Source organism: Stylophora pistillata, chromosome 1, assembly GCF_964205215.1.
Source record: "Stylophora pistillata chromosome 1, jaStyPist1.2, whole genome shotgun sequence".
NCBI classification, from domain to species: Eukaryota; Metazoa; Cnidaria; class Anthozoa; order Scleractinia; family Pocilloporidae; genus Stylophora; species Stylophora pistillata.
In genome coordinates, this window is record NC_142519.1 from 60,989,113 (window position 1) to 61,008,351 (window position 19,239).

The 19,239-nt window shown below is 37.9% G+C and overlaps 1 protein-coding gene and 1 pseudogene across 3 annotated transcripts; one reads left to right on the forward strand and one right to left on the reverse strand.

The window, feature by feature from the left end:
- The first annotated feature begins 6,874 nt into the window (after positions 1–6,874).
- Positions 6,875–10,415, forward strand: LOC148743573 (uncharacterized). Of its 2 annotated transcripts, XM_088727799.1 has the most exons (5): positions 6,875–7,059; positions 7,245–7,319; positions 7,505–7,679; positions 8,538–8,665; positions 8,863–8,954. In XM_088727799.1, exons 1-5 carry the CDS (start codon positions 6,910–6,912, stop codon positions 8,872–8,874), a joined length of 540 nt encoding a protein of 179 aa, XP_088583925.1. In that variant the 5' UTR covers positions 6,875–6,909; the 3' UTR covers positions 8,875–8,954. The 2 variants fall into 2 exon arrangements, with proteins under 2 accessions (XP_088583925.1, XP_088583920.1); XM_088727794.1 differs by having other exon boundaries at positions 8,538–10,415.
- LOC148743574 (uncharacterized) lies at positions 9,735–11,596 on the reverse strand (annotated as a pseudogene). Its single transcript, XR_015989606.1, has one exon. The product of XR_015989606.1 is annotated as an uncharacterized LOC148743574 (transcript).
- Between the last annotated feature and the right edge of the window lie 7,643 nt (positions 11,597–19,239).

Genomic DNA, 19,239 nt, shown 5'->3' on the forward strand with positions numbered 1-19,239 from the left:
AGAAATTGTAGAGCCGGTGCAAGCGAGCGGATATGTAAATGTAGAAAAGTAAGATGTCAGAATAGCATGAAATAACAAATTTAAAAAAAGAAAAAGTTTGTGATCAGCATCAAAGGAGAAATCGAGATGTTTTTCTTGATATGTAAAGAAAATCGCAAAAAAAGGTTGTATGTTTGAAAACACAGAAATGAGGTGCGTCGCCATTCAAAGCCTTTCTCAGGCCACACTTTCACCATCTGCTTACACTTAAAAGTAAACCGTTCTGAAAATCCACACCCACGTCTAGGGTAATCCGAGAAGAAACTTCAGATGTTAATACAGAGGGTTTCCTTTCATATTTATATATGAATCTTAAGCTGCCCTGTACTTCTGTGATGCACTTCACCCAAATATTAGTAAGATGTCATGGCCTCCGAAACCTACCGAGCTATGTGATAGTGCAGTCAAACTTTCAGAAGAACTAGATGCGTTTCTATACTCTAAACTGGCAACACACACACATCTCGGCGGAATATTCTGATCGCGTGCGGCGCCTTGTTACCTCTTTTGGCCAGGACATTATTTAAGGAGTTACGGCAGGATTACAAAAACCACCCAAGCAAATACTGTTACCGTATGCCGAACAATGTTCAACTTATCCAGATGCCACACAGATTGGGGCATGAGATCGGTCCTTTGCCTGAAACTATCAAGCCATATATCAAAGCAACACTCCCGTGGGGTATTATAGATAGATTGGAGGAGACCCTTTCTGGTGCGGGAACCAAAAAGCCAGTGGCTAGGATGGATTTAACATTTCTGTCCTTAATGAGGATCAACTGTCTCACTGGCTGTCAACAGGTATCTCCCGAGTATCGATGTGCCTGCTAATGACATGGCTACCGTTCACAAGGTTCTAGTGCAGTCTCTCAAGGTAAAGAACACGCTCGACTTAAAGAGCATCGGCTTCGTCATTGACTTAACACTGTATGCAAAGGCAAGCGAGGGACAATGGAAACAAAGCGCAAAATTGAAAGATATGGTTATGAAAATGGAAGTATTCCACACAGCATGCACCATGTTGTCCAACACTGGCAAACGCTTCCAGGATGCTGGCTTGCGGGAACTGTGTGTAGAGTGTGATGTGATAGCAGAAGGTTCTATTGCAGAAGTTCTAAAGGGACTTACTCGTGTATGAAGCCCGATACTGATAAATCCCTTGATTCCACTATTCCTGGTAAGTTGAAAAATTTTCTTTACAGAATTTTAAAAAATTAAAATGAAAAAATGAAGCTGTAAACCTATTTGTTTCTGTACTTCTAAAGATAGCAAACTTTACATATAGTAACAAGAAATCACCTTTATAAAGTTATGTTTTTATAGACTCATGCATAATACAAATTTAACTGCCAACTGCAAGAAGAAAAAAAATCAAGGCCTTTCTCTTTAACTTTAAAGATGACAAGGACATGGGAGGGCAAAGACATGACATTGAGGAGAGGAAAACTTTAAGTGAGGGTAAGATTTAACAAACAAAATTCATTAAGTTTCATGGCTGAAGAATTTCTCCAGTTTTCTAATTTGCTCAAAGCATTCCAAAATGGAAAATTCAGGCCAATCCCGCATGACCAAAAACCTATAAACAACTGACGACAACAATTTCTTCTTACTATCCTCACAGAACCAGAAATGAAGAAAAAGAAGACCCGAAAGAGAAGAAAGAAGAAAAATAATGAATCTCAGCAAGAAGGAAACGAAAAACCTAGAAAAAGTGTAGATGAAGTTATTAATAAGTGCAAAAATTATCATGCAATGTCTTCTATATTGAAATAGCCTTAACTTTTCTTTTAATACCTCTCAAAAAGTTATCTTTGCAAATGTGATGAGAATAAATGATATAAAGTTTTCCAATATGTATTAGTCGACTGTAATCGGGCCAGATGGTATTATTTGACAACATTTTCCAGAGGCAAAGAGGTCAACGAGCTATAATTATATGCAACTGATAACAAAAATTTTTGTTTCAGTCATCATGGTCATTATGCACTTATCAGCGGCCGTCCCAGGGGGGGAGAGGGTGACCCCGGGGAACCCCTGGGCATTTGCAAAGGAATTTCCTAAGCCCCCTAACCAACAATAACATTGTTCAATATAAAGCTACCAATGCCCTTCCCCTGGGGACAAAGAAGTATGCTCTACTAACTCAAACAATGTAATGCTCCAAAAGAATGTTATTTGCCAAAAACTAAAACTTACTTCAGCTTGTGTTTACTATACAGGGCTATACAGGGCTCAAAGTTAAAAACATCCTATGTGGCTTTTTGCCGGCGACTAACTGGAAAAAGTAGTAGTAGTAGTAGTTTTTTACATCTGTAGGTATCAATGGTAATAGCCAGTCACCATGGTAAGGATCTTTTATTCTCAAGATGGCGGCAATGGTAAAAATCCAGTGGGTGTTTTCCCATGTGTCTCGTCTCGGAGGTGCAAATGCACTTCAATGCAAAATTGGCGACGAAAGTCTATTCCCCCGTATGACCCCAGGGTCGATCCCCAGGATGGCAGCTGCTAAGTGTATAATTGTTAATCTCGTTATCTGTTTCTTAAAAATTCACAAACAATCACTAAATCAAAGCTCTCTTTCTAAAAATATCCTTACCGAAGCAATCTCATCTCTGTAATAATCTAGAAAATTTTCCTAAACATAAACATGTCAGAGCATTTTTTCATAGCGAATTAGATTTGTCATTTTGATTTGCGTTTATTTTGATGAGATCCCTGAGATAAAAGATAGTTTACGACGAAAAAATTCATTTTAAGAAAGAAATGATCATGTACTTTTAGATCATGTATTCTATGAATACAGTTTTCATAAATTACTCGGGCTTTCCGAAGGAAACGCCCGAAATAAATTCGGCTTTTTTTTTTTTCAATTTGAACCTTTGGCATCTGTAAGAACCTACTGCTATATAGTAATATATTTTTTTCATTATTGTCTAGTACCATAACAAGATTCATTACACTCTAGCAGGCAAAAATAAAAACAAGTAGACTTATCCATGATTGGAAATGACAAAATTGCGTAACGACAGCACAAATGGCAATAGGGCAGTCTCCTAAAGATAACTCCAGATGTGCGATAGAGAAAGCCCAAGTTCAAGCAGCTATGCGTCTGCTTGAAGGGAAAAAAAGTCTAAAACAGCAAAATATGATGAAATATTCCTTGCATAATGAATATGAAGTTTCAGCATTTAATTTTTATTTATCAAAATGTACATCTTTCATGGGTTTAATTTCTAGTTTCCCTCTTGTTGTGGAAAAATGAAGTAACCTTAGTAATGGGATAGGATCCGATTCAAGCTTTGAACTTAATTCGACACAAATATCCAGTGCTACTTTATCTGCTGAAATTTATGCCAGAAGCTCTATAAAAATATCGGTTTAGGCCTTCCCTGCACTTTGTAATCCCAAGAAAAAGAAAATAGAGATTACCTTAACATATTGCAGCAAAATTCCAGCTTATCTTGAACCTAAAACTTTGCCCCGGTAAAAAAACTATACTTCTGCGCATGCGCCAAGAGCAAAGTTTGGCACACGAGCCTTCTTTCGCAAAACGACTCTCGTTTTGTCAAACGAGTCTCGTTTCTAAAAACGAGTCTCGTTTCTACAAACGAGTCTCGTTTCTACAAACGAGTCTCGTTTCTACAAAACGAGTCTCGTTTCTATTCACAAACAAACGAGTCTCGCTTTAAATCGTTTATCGAGTGACTTATAAATCGTGACGATTTAAAATCGACTCGTTGCCCAGAAACTGTGAGTGATCCTTGAATTCCGTGGTCGAGTAGAATCGATTACGAATTGAATCGAACTCAATTTCAATCGAGCTCAATATTCCGAATGTCTTCCGAGGTCGAGTAGAATCGAGTACGATTTCAATCGAACTCAGTTTCAATCGAGCTCAATATTGGCCTAATGACTTTCGAGGTCGAGTAGAATCGAGTACGAATTCAATCGAACTCAATTTCAATCGAGATAGGTTTAATACGAGCTCGAATAAAAGTGAGCTCGAACCATTCGAAGTAACCGTGCTCGGTCTTGATCGAGGTCCACAACGAAGAATGAGCTCGGTTGTAAAGTCGCTGTCATCGAGCTCGGTATTTGGCGAGTACGAGTGAAATGGAGGTCAATTTGTGAAATCGTGTACAGGTTGTTGTGCGAGCTCGAGAAAGTGAAATCGATCTCGGTTGCCCAGAAAACTAAAATCATCCCAAAGATGTTGGATCACATTTGGTATCTGGGCAACCGAGCTCGGTTCATGTTCACCGTACTCGACTAGCGACTCGAGTACCAGTTTAAACGGATCATTTAAGTTTTCTGGGCAACTGAGACCGGTTTCACTTTCTCGAGCTCGCACAACAACCTGTACACGATTTTCACAAATTGACCTCCATTTCACTCGTACTCGCCAAATATCGAGCTCGATGACAGCGACTTTACAACCGAGCTCGTTCTTCGTTGGGGACCTCGATAAAGTCCGAGCACGGTGACTTCGAATGCTTCGAGCTCACTTTCATTGTAGCTAAAGAGTTCCCTTTTATTTAACAAATCTTCCGTGACCAGAAAAAAACAAGCGCGCGCGGAAAATAGTCTTTGCATTTGCTCACGTCAGCAGCGTACACCAATGGGCAAATGGGGGACGCTAAATTGACCAATCAGAGTGCACGCTTTACTTTGGTTATGTGATAAAACTATGTGTGATGAACAGTCACCCTTAAAATATGCGGCAGATTCCACGGGAAAAGAATCATTCTAATGTTTGGGCCCAAGAGACTCTAAGGTAAAAATGTTGAATGAAGAAATATCAGCTGCCAGCCTTGGACTCTTCAAGACCTGGATATGCAGACTTCATTTAAGAAACATCCTTGAAGGTTGTGGTAGCTGTTTTCGATGAATTATGTACTAATCGTATGATTATGTACATAATCATATATGTACTAATCGTATAATTATGTATGAAGTATGTACTAATCGTTTTAATCAATCCATATACATATATTAGTGGGTAGCTTTAGTTATCAGTGATAGGTGTTCCCTATCAACAGGGGTTTTCTTTCTTCTTTTCAAGATACCATTAGGATAGTAAATATTATTTTCCTGAGGTAAGTCACTCGCTGAACCAATTTCAAAGCTCACTTAATACATACATGCATTTTCGCCATTTGTTTTTTTTTTTTTTTTTGCCATCCGGGCTGCGGGCAGAACGAAAGGGACCGTCGAACGCTGCAGAAGAAGAACTGGAACTCCCTCGCTTTCGATTCAAAGATGGATACCCATTCAAGAACCAGAAAACCCTCTGTCAGTTCGTAGAGAAAGTGGCCTAAGTGCACCGCTGAAGTGAAAGACTGGAGACTATTCAGAAACCATCTTTGAGGTGCCTGAAAAATGAAAAATATATCTCCAATCCTTTACCAATTTTAGGTTAAGCGTGGAAACGTCCTTAGTAAATCAGATTTCCTCTTCTTGCCATCCATTATCAATCATTATCGCTGGAATGGAACAGCCAACAACGGAATAGGTTTTGATACTTTTAACTGTTTTACTTTGAACTTTATTGTTCAGAAACCAATTACATCATGATATTAAATTTTTTCATGCTATCGCAATTGTACCAAAGGAACAAGGAAAGGAGGAAGAAACGTGAAGAACTAGTAGTAAAAGTCACGCCCCAAGGAAATGGTAGAGGAGTAAAGTTCCTTTGTAGTTTAAAATTTTTTAGCAGTGAGGAAAAAAAAGCGCACTCAGTTGAGCTGCAGTAATGCTTACAAATATCAAACCAAGCGCTTCAAATGAACGATTATAGTTTACAATCCAGAGAATGAACGAAGTAACAGACCGTGCCCGGACACTATATAGCTATTTGCGATAAACAGCCACCATGCGCAAGAGAAACTTCCTGCCCAACACGATTACACAGAGAAAAAAATTAAATCAAATGATTGAGCTCAAGACTCTGAGGTAAAATATCAAATGAATAAATATCCACGCTGGGGATTTCTGGTGTATTTTTTGGCCGTTTTTTTTTCGGTTTTTTTTTTTCCGCTGCCATGTTGGCCGTGCGGAGGTCTGGCGCAAAGCCGGGAAATGGTTAACTTCGCAGGCTCTCTATGAATATTATGGTTCAATCAAAGCGCGGTATATTTGCGACCAACTTCTAGTTCCACTCAAGAGCTTTAATTTCATACTAAACATGACATAGTAGGAGAATTATTTTTGTTTTCCTTTGGTTGGAAAGAGGAGACTGTCATGGCGTCGTAAAGCAAAGCGTATTTTTGAGGCATCTTTAGAAGATTTAACCTTAAAAATGACAAGACGGCCAGAAGCAAGAGACAAAGGTTCATTGGTAAGGACTTGTCCGATTCAGAATTTTTGATTTTTGTCTCGTTTCCTTGATATCTGAACTTTTCAACGACTACCATCGCTGGACTTTCGAGCATTTTGAGGTTTACTAAGACAGACAGACATCTATATTTATACAGGATAGCCCCTTCAGTGTAGTAAACACTGGTATCAACGGGGGTCCTGTTACCCACCCATACCACCCCAGGGCAGGACATCCATCACACAGTAATCTCGTGCGTGGGAAATTAACGTCTCCTGCCCCCAACCCTGCAGGAGACGAGACCTCCATTTATTCGTCCCTATCCGAGAAGACTAGAATATCTAACCATTTCTTGATGTTAAAGAAAGGAAGCATATTCTTCTCAGTTAATTTTAAGACCCTGAGTGTTGGTCCGGCCGGTATTGAACTCTCGACCTCCCGTACAGCAGTCCGGCGCTCTCCCAATTGAGCTAACCAGGCGGCGGTTAAAGCGAGCGGCTTTTACTTTGTCAACCGAATGTGGATAAAGACGCGTTGCAACAGAGTGCGACGACATGCCGCCAAGGAAAGGACAGAAAAATCGCTTTCCTTTTAATGAATATTTGGAGGTTAAATGGAACCAAGATGCCCTTCTTGTGTCTGCCCTTGCCCGTGATAAAGAGTTTACGAAAAAGGCAAGGAAATTGAAGCGACTCGAGTTAAAGGTAAACAAGATTGAATATTAAATACTTGATTCTCCTTTCCTCGCACGCATACATCTTTAAATGTAGTTAAGAGAAATACAATATAAATCGGAAAGCAGTTAAAGTGCCTTTTACCTCTAAATACGCCGAAATGAGCAATTCTTTTGAAAATTTTCATGAAATTCTCCGCTTTTCTTTGATTTTAGCCAAACTCGGCCTATGTTGTCATTGTGTTTTATGCAAAATTGGTGAATGAGGATAACAAAAATGTGAAAGAAAAGGTCAGTACCTTCAACTCATATATTACCGGTATATACTCTTTTGAAAATTATATTCTCGGAGAAAGCTTTTTTATTCCATGCGAACAATTTATCAATAGAGTGATGTATGATTTACTCTGGCTGTGGAGTTATGCACTGAAGTGAAATTGAAGATTTGCATGATAAAAATTTTCTGTTTTCTTCAGATCTCTGTTACAGACAACCTTGTGGACAGGAGGACCTGCTCTCCAACAATTTTGGGAGATGATGGGAAGATCTCTGGCCCTGGCCGTAGTGCAAGACGAAGGAGGCTGCGGACATTAAATGCTGCAAAAATGTTGCATGGAGCCACTGCTGAGAATATGACACCAGCATATGCAGGTCTCATGGCAGTTTTGAATGAAAGTGCTCCATTGTCAGTATTGAGTGATGCAATGATAAAATGTGCTAAGTTCACAAAGAAAGTTATTCCTAAAATTGTAAAACAGAAGATTAATATTTTTGAGAAAAGTCAAACAAATTTTATTAGAAGTGTAAATATTTTGTACAGGGGTGGCATTGCAAGCAAGCAGAGGTATAATTCAATAAGGATATCATTAACAATGTGCTTAGATGATGCTGGGGTTAAAAGAAAGCATATTGAATTCATGAGCAACATTCCAGTACCAAGACTTCTTTCTTATAAAGAGGCGCTTAAAAAAATTAATCAAATAGACACAGGTGATTTACATGATGTAAGGGAAACACTTTGCCAAGGGCCCAAGGAAGAAGATATAGTTAATGGGAAATACAAGGACCTTTTAAAGCTATTGTTGAAAATGGCACAATTTTATCTCAGTGCCAACAATTACAGGAAGGATAAGCTTAACTGGTTTGGGAAGCAAGAGGGAACTTTTAAAGTTGCCATAGGGGGGGATGGTGCACCCTTTGAAAAGGATGACCAAGCATTGGCTTGGTTAGTTAGTTTCCTAAACTGTGGTCAGCGTGTGTGCAGCTCTGCAGAGAACTTTCCCTTACTTGGGGCCAATTGCTCTGAATACTGTGAGCCTGTTCGCAGATATGTGGCACTGCTTGAAAGGCAAATGACTGAAATTGAGAGGAATATGTTTTCAGTAGAAATTGATGGTAAGGAGAAGTTTGTGTCCTTTCAATATGAACTGCTACCCAGTGACATGAAATATTTGGCTTTTCTAGGAGGAGAACTAAGTATATCTGCCTCTTATTTTTCTCCATTTGCAGACATCAACAAAAGTGACATCACCGACACTCAAGGAAATTTTGGTTTAAAAAAACAAGACAAATGGGGTCCATGGAACTATAATCAAAGAATTAGAGTGGCAGCTGCTGTGGAAAAGAAGAAGGAAGAGGTAAGTAAAACAACTCTGAAACCAGCTACAAAGCGTGAGAAAGTGACATCCTTCATCTCACAGAAAAAATCTAGGCAAGAGTTTCCTCCATTGGTTGGTAAATTTATTGATAGGGCCAAAGCAGAACCCCTTGATTTGAAGAATAATGCTTGGCAACAATGGAACTCATCTGTCTTGATGTATTCTTTGTCACGGAGTCATCTTGGTGAATGCGAGTCTATTTTAGATGTTTCTCCAAACTGCTGTTTTGGTAAGTATTATCATGCCATTAGATTCAATGTGAAAGCAACACGTTTAGCACCAAAGATCAGGAAGTGGTTTGCAGATGACAGAACAAAGAATAGACCCTTGGAATATTAATTTACAGGTAAAGACTCATATCTTTTTTGTCACAATTTCATGTATATTGTTGAAAGTCTGAAAACTGATGAAGATCAGAATGTTCACACTTTCAAGTTACATGCTTTTGCCTACACAGGTTTGAATCTAAGAGATTCAGTCTCTCTTTTTAGTAGGGTCTCAATGTCAAGTGAGCAGGTTCAAAGTCTCAATCAGGTTTGTTCCAACTATTTCAGAGCTACTGCACTCTTTCTCAAAATTACCCCTACTTCCTGGACAATTGGCCACATAGTGCCTGTGCATGCCCAGCGACTCCAGGAAACACTAGGTTTGGGTTTGGGAATTAATACAATGGAGGGAAGGGAGGCAAAGCATGTTACTCTTGCCAAATTTACTAGCAATACCCAGTTTAATAACAGATGGAATCAGGTTTTTAAGCATGAGTACATTTCATTATTCTGGTTACGAGAAAGTGGGTGTGATGAAACTGTGTACAAACACACTTCAAATGTATATATACCTAAGAGGTGTTTTACCCATGACTTTTGCTACTGTGGTCTACTTAAAGATGGTGATGTAGAGAAGTGTAGTTTTTGTTCTCAACACTTTCAAAACTTAGTTTTGGACTGTGTTCTTCAAGGTAAAACCACACTTGAGGCTAAAGAAGCAATAAAATAGCTTAAAGGTGGCCTGTAATGTAATATTTTCTTAGAATTTGCAAACTACAGACAAAAATATAACTATTTTATTGTTATGATAATGTACTTAATATATGGCCCTTCATGAGATACTCAATGAATACCCCAACATACTATGTTAAAAGGAAAACAAATTATATATGTAGATTTTGAATACCTCTGGAATAATTTTTCAAATGTTTGTAGATCAATCACCAAAATCAGAGCAAATTGTCAAAGAAAGTTGCTCTCTATCAAATACCATATTATCAATTATGATAGTGGATATGAACAACTATTAAGCCCATATGTTTGGAGTATTGAAAGGAAAATGAATTTTGTCTCAATTCTCAGTAATCAAAATGAATTATAGTATCTAATATATAAAATAGTATGAGTGATTCAAGAGGAAGCAAATTACCAATAGTGCATTGAATTTTCAATATGAAAAGTTTATAGTAATATATTATGGATATATTCAGAGATTACAAAAGGTACTTTACTATTTCAATTTTTCATTAATAGACAGTAGTGCATTGAATAACAATATGAAGAGTTTACAGTAATATATAGATGTATATATTAAAGATATATTCAGAGATTACAAAAGATACTTTACTATTTCAATTTTTCATTAATATACAAAACATTGCATGCTGAATGCATTGCCATCAGAAATTATTAATGTCTTTAATGTTACTATTACGATAGTTGATTACAAAATTTTAAAAAGATACATGTATTTTATTGTCTCTGAGTTCCTCCTCAAGGACACAAATTTTGAATTCAATATCAATATAATTATGGCAATGGGTACTTTAAAAATGAAAGATAGAAAATATATATTTCAGATGAAAACAAGTATATTAAAAGTATTAGACTGAAAGGAGTGATCGTAGTTACTGTTCATTTCACACAAGCTGAGGCCAGTCATGCTCATTCCAGTAACCGTAATGAAAATCAATCGTGATTAATTCTTTTCTGTACGAATATTTTATTCCAAACTGTTTTTCCGAACTTAAGATTGCCTCTACGCGCTTGTTACCTTTAATTCTTCTTTTCAAAAAGGTTTTTATTCAGATTTTGATCTGTACAATCAGAAAATACCTTTCTCACTCTGTCATGGGAGATGAAAGCAAACACACAGTTCTTTCGTGTTCGGTCAGCTATAACTCCGAAATGTGTCCGCGAAACAATAGCTTCCAAAATTTGAAAAAGCTCTCTGTGCAGCTTTTCCTCCACGACTACTTGCCAGGCGTGTTTGACGGAACATCGTGGAGACATTCGTCGCTGAAATGTCTTAAGCCAATCCATGGCTTGCCTTTGAAACATTGGAAAATAATCTCCCAAGATGTGCTTAAATCCGGTTCGGTTATTGAAGTGTCGAACCGAAACTGGTGCCAACAACCCTTTTATATCATCTAGGGCTTCGCTCATATGATTAATTTGACCATCTTTGCCCGAAAGTTCAGCTTCTGCGACTACAAGCGCACCACGAACAGTATTCAAAAACACTGCACTAGCGTCCGCCATGTTTTGTTGGAGAATAGCCAGTTGGAAGTTAGCCGCTGACGCATTACTTGAGCCCGTCGGTTTGGCTAAATTAGAGCCTAAAGATCCCCGGCGTGTCAGTTACTCCTTGAAACAATTTGAAAGCTCGGTAATCGAGAAATAAGCGTGCTTGTATTTTCGCCATATGTTTTTTTTTTTTTACTATTATGGCAGAACGAAGGGGACTGTCACACTTTACAGAAGAAGGACTGGAAGCATCCCCGCCGCGTCAAAGATGAATGCCCATTCAAGAAACAGGAAACCATGTGTCAATTTGTAGACAAACTGGCTCAAGTACGCCATTAAGGCTCAAATTGGAGAACATCCGGAACCATCTTTGAGGTTCCTGAAATATAAGTAATATTTCTCCAGCCTTTACCAAGATTAAGGAAAGCTTCTACACCGTCAATGATTAATCAGATTTCCTGTACTTAACATCATCAATCATTATCGCTGGAATGGAGCAGCCAACAAAAAAGACATTAAAGGTAATTTACCTCTTTCATCAAAAACTGATAAATTAATGGCGAGAGGGAAATGATATTTTTGTTTATCCTCTGTTTTGTTTCCAATGAAATATTTGAATCCTTATTCATAAAGCCTTATTCACCCTGAAATTTTTGACCCGCCTAGAGTAAACTGTAGCTGTTTGCGGGGTTAGCAATAGGTGCTTTAGATTTTTTACTTGTCTGAGTTACGCGGGAAATAAACCAAGCCAACGAAATCCAGAAGAACTAATAAAAAAAAAAAAAAGATAGATAAAGAGAAAACCCGAGACTCATTCGAAAAGAAATGAGAGTATTATCGTTGATATTAACAATCGTCCAAAAGAGTCAACGTACGTAATGTTAATGGCATACCACTGAATGAGTGCAGAGACAATTCTAAAGTAAGTAATCTTTATACAGCTTTTATAATTCTCTGTAGACTGTAAATTTTTGATGTCTAGATCTGGTGAGTGATGGAAGTGCCAATATCACTACTGATGTTATAATCATTATCATCATCATTTTTATTGGTGCCGTTGTTGTTGTTGTTGTTGTTGTTGCTCAAGTTCTTGTTCTTTACATTGCTTTAAATTTGTATTTAAAGGGAGTGGTCTCAACTGGATTTGTGCAGTTGCCATATACCATGTCAAATTAAACGTTCACATGCTGGCAAACTTCTACCAAAAGAACAAGGAAGGAAGGAAGAAGCATGAAGAACTATTAGTAAGAGCAATGCCTGAGGCAATATTAGAGGAGTGAAGTTCCTCTAATAGTTTCAATAAATTTGGCAGTTAGGAAAAAAGAGCGCACTCGGTTGAGCTGCAGTAACACCCACAAATATCAAACCAACCGCTTCCAATGAACGATTCTAATCCGGCTTTATCCAGGGGAGGAACAGACTTTGCCCAAAGAACCATTCAATAAAATCAGGAATTAAAAGAAAAACACAAACCCAAGAAGAACCAGAAAGATTAATCTCGCTCTCCAAAAGATAAAATGACTTTCTTATCCGCAACTTTTATATTACTACTTGGCAGAGGATAACTTTAGAACTCATACCTTTATCTTTTTGTTCCTTTCTGTAATTCAAAGTATATAATTCTTACTTTTACATTTTCAAAATTTAGTTATGTTTTATTTTTTAATGTCATATTCCATTGTGTTGTGTTTACTTTTTATTAAGGCGACATACATGCATCCTATGATCCGCACGTTTCAGTGCCGCAGGTCACGCAGTAGCTACGTTTCCAGCATCTGTATCGTTATCCTTCCTGCTGATTTCTGTAATGCCCCTGAACGTGCTCGAGTTACCCCAATGTCCTCCAATTTGTTAATTAGGGACTTTAAGTAAACCACTACGGTGACGGCAACGAGGCGGCAAAACGATAGATCTAATGGGCAGAGCAATAGCTCAGCACGTGCGTTTTAGAACTTTGTACCGTCTTAGCCGTCCTTTGCAAAACAACGACGTGAAATCACCAAAATGTGCGTCGTCTGCGAATGGAGACCGGGACGGCAAATTATTTTCATCTCCATTTTGAATTAAACGCTGCTTATATACGTTGTGCTAAAGTTGAGGTATGGCGCCGTAAGAGACGGTAAACGCATGCAGCCAATTTCGAAATTCAAACAGGAAGTAGAAATTCATTTTTAAATCGACGTCTTCTTTGGCGTTGCCGTCTTGACTGCTTAAGGTCTCTCATGTGACGTAATGGTCGCCCGTTTGCTGTGCTATAGATTTTTGAGTAAAGTTTGAATAAAATTTAAGACGTGGTCTCTTTAAAGAAATCCAAGGGGCAGCGTCTTTCCATCTACCACTAGCTTTCGCCTTTCAGCGCGTAGCTTATGACCCGTAACGCCACAAGCACACCTTGGCCAATGACGGTTCTCATTCCACCAGCCTTAAGTTGCAAAGTAAAATACTTTTTTCAGAATTTACCGAGAGAACACCCACGTCGAAACTTAGATTTGGCTAAGTCTTGAAGACGAATTCCAAATTAAATAATACGCGTCATCGCAAAAATAGAAATATAAACAGTAAACCAAGATAATTTGGGCGGAGAAGACTGATAAAAGAGGATATTTGATGACAAGGAGACTGGTTTACCACCCATTTCAAATATTTGTCATTTCAATTCGGGAGTCCTTGTCACAAGCCACAGCCAAAAAGTAGGATCTGAAAGACCTTGAAACCGTGTGGCAGATGCTAACAAGCTGCATTTTTGACGGTGAACACTTCAGTTGATTCCAGGCCGTCTGATTGTTGAGCTGAACAAGATTAAGACTTTGTGTGTGATGCGATGTTCCAACCCTTGCGATATTTAAGACCAGTATAAGAAAAATTGACCTTTAAGACAATATAGACAACAATAGCAGTTGCTGCAAACTATGTAAATCGTGAACAGAATCATTTCATATTATTTCGTAGTAGTCATTATGATGCTGTTAACAATTATTTAAAATTTACTTACTAATTTTTTGTACATTAGTTAATAGCTAGGGACTTTTTTATTTAGGGGTCCCCATTTAGTTCATCTACAGATACAAACATTGACACAACTCATGTAGCCAGCTCACTAATATCCTTGTCACTTCACAGATCCACGGAGGTAGATTCCTCGTCGTTGTAGAACTTATCAGAACTTTAAACGAGCATTAGCTATGTAGGTATTTTATTTCTAAAGCTTTTCTCTTTGGATTGGTTTATTTAGTTAGAGGGCAATCATTTAAATTACCGCACTTAAAGAAATTTCCACCCACTTGAAATTAATTGTAGTTATTAATGCTAAATCTATGACATAACAAAATATTGTAAAAGTCGCCAGCTTCGTGAATGAGCAGGTATTATGGCATTGTTCATCAGTTGTACGTCAATTCCTGCTTCATACAAAAACCCATAGACATACCAAAAATGAAAAGTCGAAAACACAGACTTGAAAAATTTCACTTTTCCTGAGTTGATGCGAGGTATACTTGATATTCGGTTTTAAACGCGTGATTTTGATCGATAGACACCGACAGAAATAACTGCTTTAGTAGACAAATCTTTACATGTAAGCGTTTAGATAAAGTAACTCGTTCATCCATAACTGAAGCGAAATCCTATTAAGATCAGTGATGCTGTTCAGTTTGTGGAGAAAAGGTTCTCCTTGCGATCGATAAAGATTATGTAATCATTCATTACGCAATAACGACGAATATACTTTTAGCGTATAAACATGGATTAGTGTTCAATTGTAAATAAAATCACTCACGATAACGAAGAATAATGAAAACTTGCGTTTTGTGGCCAACTGTGTTCTTGAATTGAATCTTCAGCAACGGCAACAGCGTCAGCAAAACGGACCAACACGGTGTATGTAAACTGGGCAGATACAGATTTATCTCAGTCAAGTAATTCATTTTAACTAAGATTATCATATTATGTAATCTTTGCATGAGGGTAGTAGGCAGCCCACAAGAACAAAGCGAATATTGATAAAGTCTAAGTTCTGTTTCCGGCTCATATAAAGAACGCACAGTTCCTGAATGGTTCATTGTTGCATCAAAAAAAGTTGGTTGGCCACCATTTATTCACTTGGTTTGAGCAAGAATGGTTTATATCATACCTGAGGCATAGCAGTCACCGTAGTCATATAAAAAGAAAGGATCTGAAGAACATCTTTACACGAAAACTATTTTAGATATAGTTTTTGTTTTTGGGTAAAAATAACTTCGCATGGTTACCCTCTACGACGTCAATGATATCCATAATCAAATGGTAGCACAACCGCCCGTTAGTCATAATTGGACACGAACTAGTTTGGACTTTAACATTACCGGAAAGCCTAAATCATTTAATTAATCACCGACAGACTAAAACAAAAAGCAACTGTGGATTTCCCATATTGTAGACATATTTTTGGTCTATTTATCTATTATTTGGACCTGTCAGAGCGTGTTAAGAGCGACATTCAGTAAATACCACGGATAGGTGTGCAAGATAGAAAAATCGAAATCTCCCAAACTTTGTCACATGACAACCCTTATGAAACTAGTTTAGAAAATGCAAGATTCAGTTTCTTGCGATTGATATTTTCCAAAAAAATAATTTTTTTCACCTCGAGAGGCTCTTAAACCACCTTAAAATGTGCTTCGCATCCTCGAGTGGTGAAAAGAAACGGAATCAAATACCATGACTAGTGTGATATAAGATGATTTTTATGACCCTTCCTTTGTATGAAAACGCTGTTGTAATTTCAAAAGATTCCAATCTGAATTTTTAATTTTTTTTCAAAATTACCCTCTAAAACAGTTTCATCGCGACTATCAATTTTGCCATTTTTCAACGGCGAAAAACCCTTCCTGATACATGGCTTTCGTTGTGCAAATGCTATTTTAGAGAGAGAGCAATCCTTTTCCTTTCAATTTATTAAATAAAGTTTTGGGGCAACTCAAACGGCAAGTTTTGAGAACTGAAAACATCAACTGCACTTGCGTGAAATTTACAACTTTTGAACTTGCGGTTGCAATGACGAATACAAGCAGTACAAGAGTGAACTTGGACACCAGTTTAAATACTTCGAGAATTCGATCCTCTTCCACTAGTTAAAAAACTACACAAACGGTTATGACTTCGTAGTGACAATAATCTGAAAGGAAAAGCATTTTTATTGCGCGAATTGAGCTGTAAACCTCTTGACAACACTTCCCGTACCTACCCATTTGTTTACTTTGAAGCCTGAATTGCACAAGTTATCTAAATATGAAAAGTATTCATCAAAATGTTCGCATTTCGTCTGAAAGAAATCGTACAAGCAATGATGGAAGAATAGAACAAACATTTACTCACCTCATATACATATGTTGTTGAAAAAAGACCAAAATCCCTGAGCTAAACTAGACTGCGTGACATCCTCTTTGACTACACCCAGGTAGGAGGGTGGGTGTGGGGGGGCTTGGGCTTAGGCTTGGGATTGGGTCCAAAGCAGACAAAAATATTTCCTAGTAAATCCCATAATCGCTAAAAAAAAAAAAAAAAAAAAAAAAGCTGTGTAGGGTTTTCGAAAAAAGAAAAACAAACAAAATTAATCTTGGGACATGAGCCGATCTCCTGTTGGGAATTAAAATAGTGACGCAGATTCATCTTAACGTAACCCTCGTGCGAACAAGAAAAGATAGCGCTGAGGTCTCGCTCCTTTTCCTTCTCATGGGTTTTGGCTTATCGACCGTCTAAGATACTTCTGTGAAGTCCCCTGAGGAAAACTGGCACTCAAAGCTTAGCGGCTTTGAATAATCTGGAACTAAAAGACCAAATGAAAATGAATAAAATGACACAAGTTTTGGCTCCTCAAATGGATAGTGTTTTTTTTTTTTTTTTGGTTGCTATTTTTGTTGTTTAGGGTTAATTCCCACGAAGGATAAGTAATAGGTGGTAAACTAGACTGTAGAACATGACTATAACTTCAATAAGAGAAAAGGACTTTATTTTCTTGTCCACTGTTTTTCTTTTCTTTTGAAAAAATTTCATGCCGTCGACACTGAGTGACGGCAGCATAGAACCGTCTAGTCAACATTTTTAAAGCGTCACCATTCTTTGGAAAGTCACTTATTGTATGGGAAATTTGAGTTTCTACCGGTCAGAGAAAGTCATATGGACAAGGTCAAAGTATTATACCATGATAAACTACTTTGTGAGGCGAACAACCAGCCATCCGTGAAGGCTGTGTCAAGTCGATGCCTAGTAAAAAAGCAACGAGGTTTGGTGATTCTCAGCGACAGTACTTGGACGCGAAATTTAAAGTAGGGCAAGCAACAGGAGTAAAAATTTATTTTGTTGTGCAGAGTTAATTCACACGAAAGATAAGTAATAGGTGGTAAACTAGACTGTAGAGGATGAGTATAACTTTAATAAGAGAAAAAGATTCTCTTTTCTTGTCCAATGTTTTTCTTTTCTTTTAGAAAAATTTCATGCCGTGGACACAGCGTGACGGCAGCATAGAACCGTCCACTCAACATTTTTAAAGCGTCTCTATTCTTTGGAAAATCACTTATTGTATCGGCAATGTGAGTTTCTACCGGTCAGAGAAAGCCCAAATTCCCACCCCCACCCCCTTATCTGGGTCTAGTCAAAGAGGGTGTCACGTAATCAAGTTTAGCTGAGGGATTTTGGTCGTGGGTTTGGGCTTGGACTTGGGTCCAAAGCAGACAAAAAAAAATTCCCAGGTAAATCCCGTAATAAGCTGTGTAGGTTTTTCGAAAACAAACAAACAACAAACAATCTTGGGACAGGAGCCGATTTCCTGTTGGAAATTAAAAAATAAATTTGAGAATCCTTCCATCTCGCCAGATCCCAAACCTCCCTCCCATCAGATGCTTATTACTCGGGAAGAAAACTTTAAGCCTCCATGATGAAATCAAATATATTTAGAGCTAATAACCAAACAGCCTAGGATCTGAAGGATTTTGCTGCGTGAAATCCTGGCAGGTACAATTTTGGCATCAGGCGTAATGTTCTGTACTTTAGTAAGAATGTACGAAGTCGAAGGCCTGATTTCCCTCACTAAGCCGTATTTCCAAGCCAATTATAAGTTTTTTGCTTCCAAGCGTAAAATCAAAGAATGTTGCTGTTGGAATGTTCATTTAATTAGACCCTAACTGTTACTACAACTGCATGCTACCAGACGTTCTGCAGTGGGGATAAGTAAGGAGCTTTGCGTCGTCCTTTGATGGTCATCACCTCAATGTCGAAATGTTTCCAAATGAAATGCAGCATGGAAACACTTAGCTGTCGCAGTTTACCTGCCTTGTGCCTGCCACATAAGTTGAAAGTTTCGAAAACAATTAGGTGCCTTAGTCCCACCTCCTCTAACACAGCTGCGCGAACATTTTCGTACGCGATTTCCTCTTCAGCTTTTGTAATCTTTACGGTGGCCAATTTACCATTTCAACTTTGTTGATATATGCAAATTATTTCGTTACTCCCACCGACGCAGCCCCAAACAGTTTCTTTCGAAACTATCAGCCTTTTCTCATTTAGGATACTTATTTATCATTTGGGCGGCAAAACGTCTGTCAATCGGAATGGAATAGAAAAAGACATTTGAAAGATTTGAAACCTCGCGGCTAAGCTCTACGAGAACTTTGCAGCAAAGTAAAAATTGCACGTGTCATCTTGTATAGACACGGCCATCGTAGTAGCTTTCAAGAAAATAGATAGGATTTGCACGCGCGTACTGCGTTGCGACGCGGCAAAAATTTATTTCCTGCAGTGTTACCTTAAGATGAATGATTATGTAATCATTGAAGATAAACACACACCCTAACCTTTCGAGTGCATACTTCGACCTCTTCCTTAATTTCGTAAAATTTGACTACTGATTAACATATTTAGAGGCACTTTCAAACCTTCTAAAATAAAAGTAATATTTCGATTCCTTGTCGTTGGATATGAGACAGTAAGAAAGATGGAAAACTCGCTTATGGAAAAAAATAATTTCTTTTTGTAATTAACTTGCCGTCTAAGTAATGTATTATTAAA

Excerpts from the sequence above, each read along its gene's own strand:
- LOC148743573 (XM_088727794.1), top strand. The coding sequence starts at position 6,910 with ATGCCGCCAAGGAAAGGACAGAAAAATCGCTTTCCTTTTAATGAATAT. Across the intron at positions 7,320-7,504 it reads ACAAAAATGTGAAAGAAAAG|ATCTCTGTTACAGACAACCT; the intron begins GTCAGTACCTTC and ends TGTTTTCTTCAG. Across the intron at positions 7,680-8,537 it reads TATGACACCAGCATATGCAG|ACATCAACAAAAGTGACATC; the intron begins GTCTCATGGCAG and ends CTCCATTTGCAG.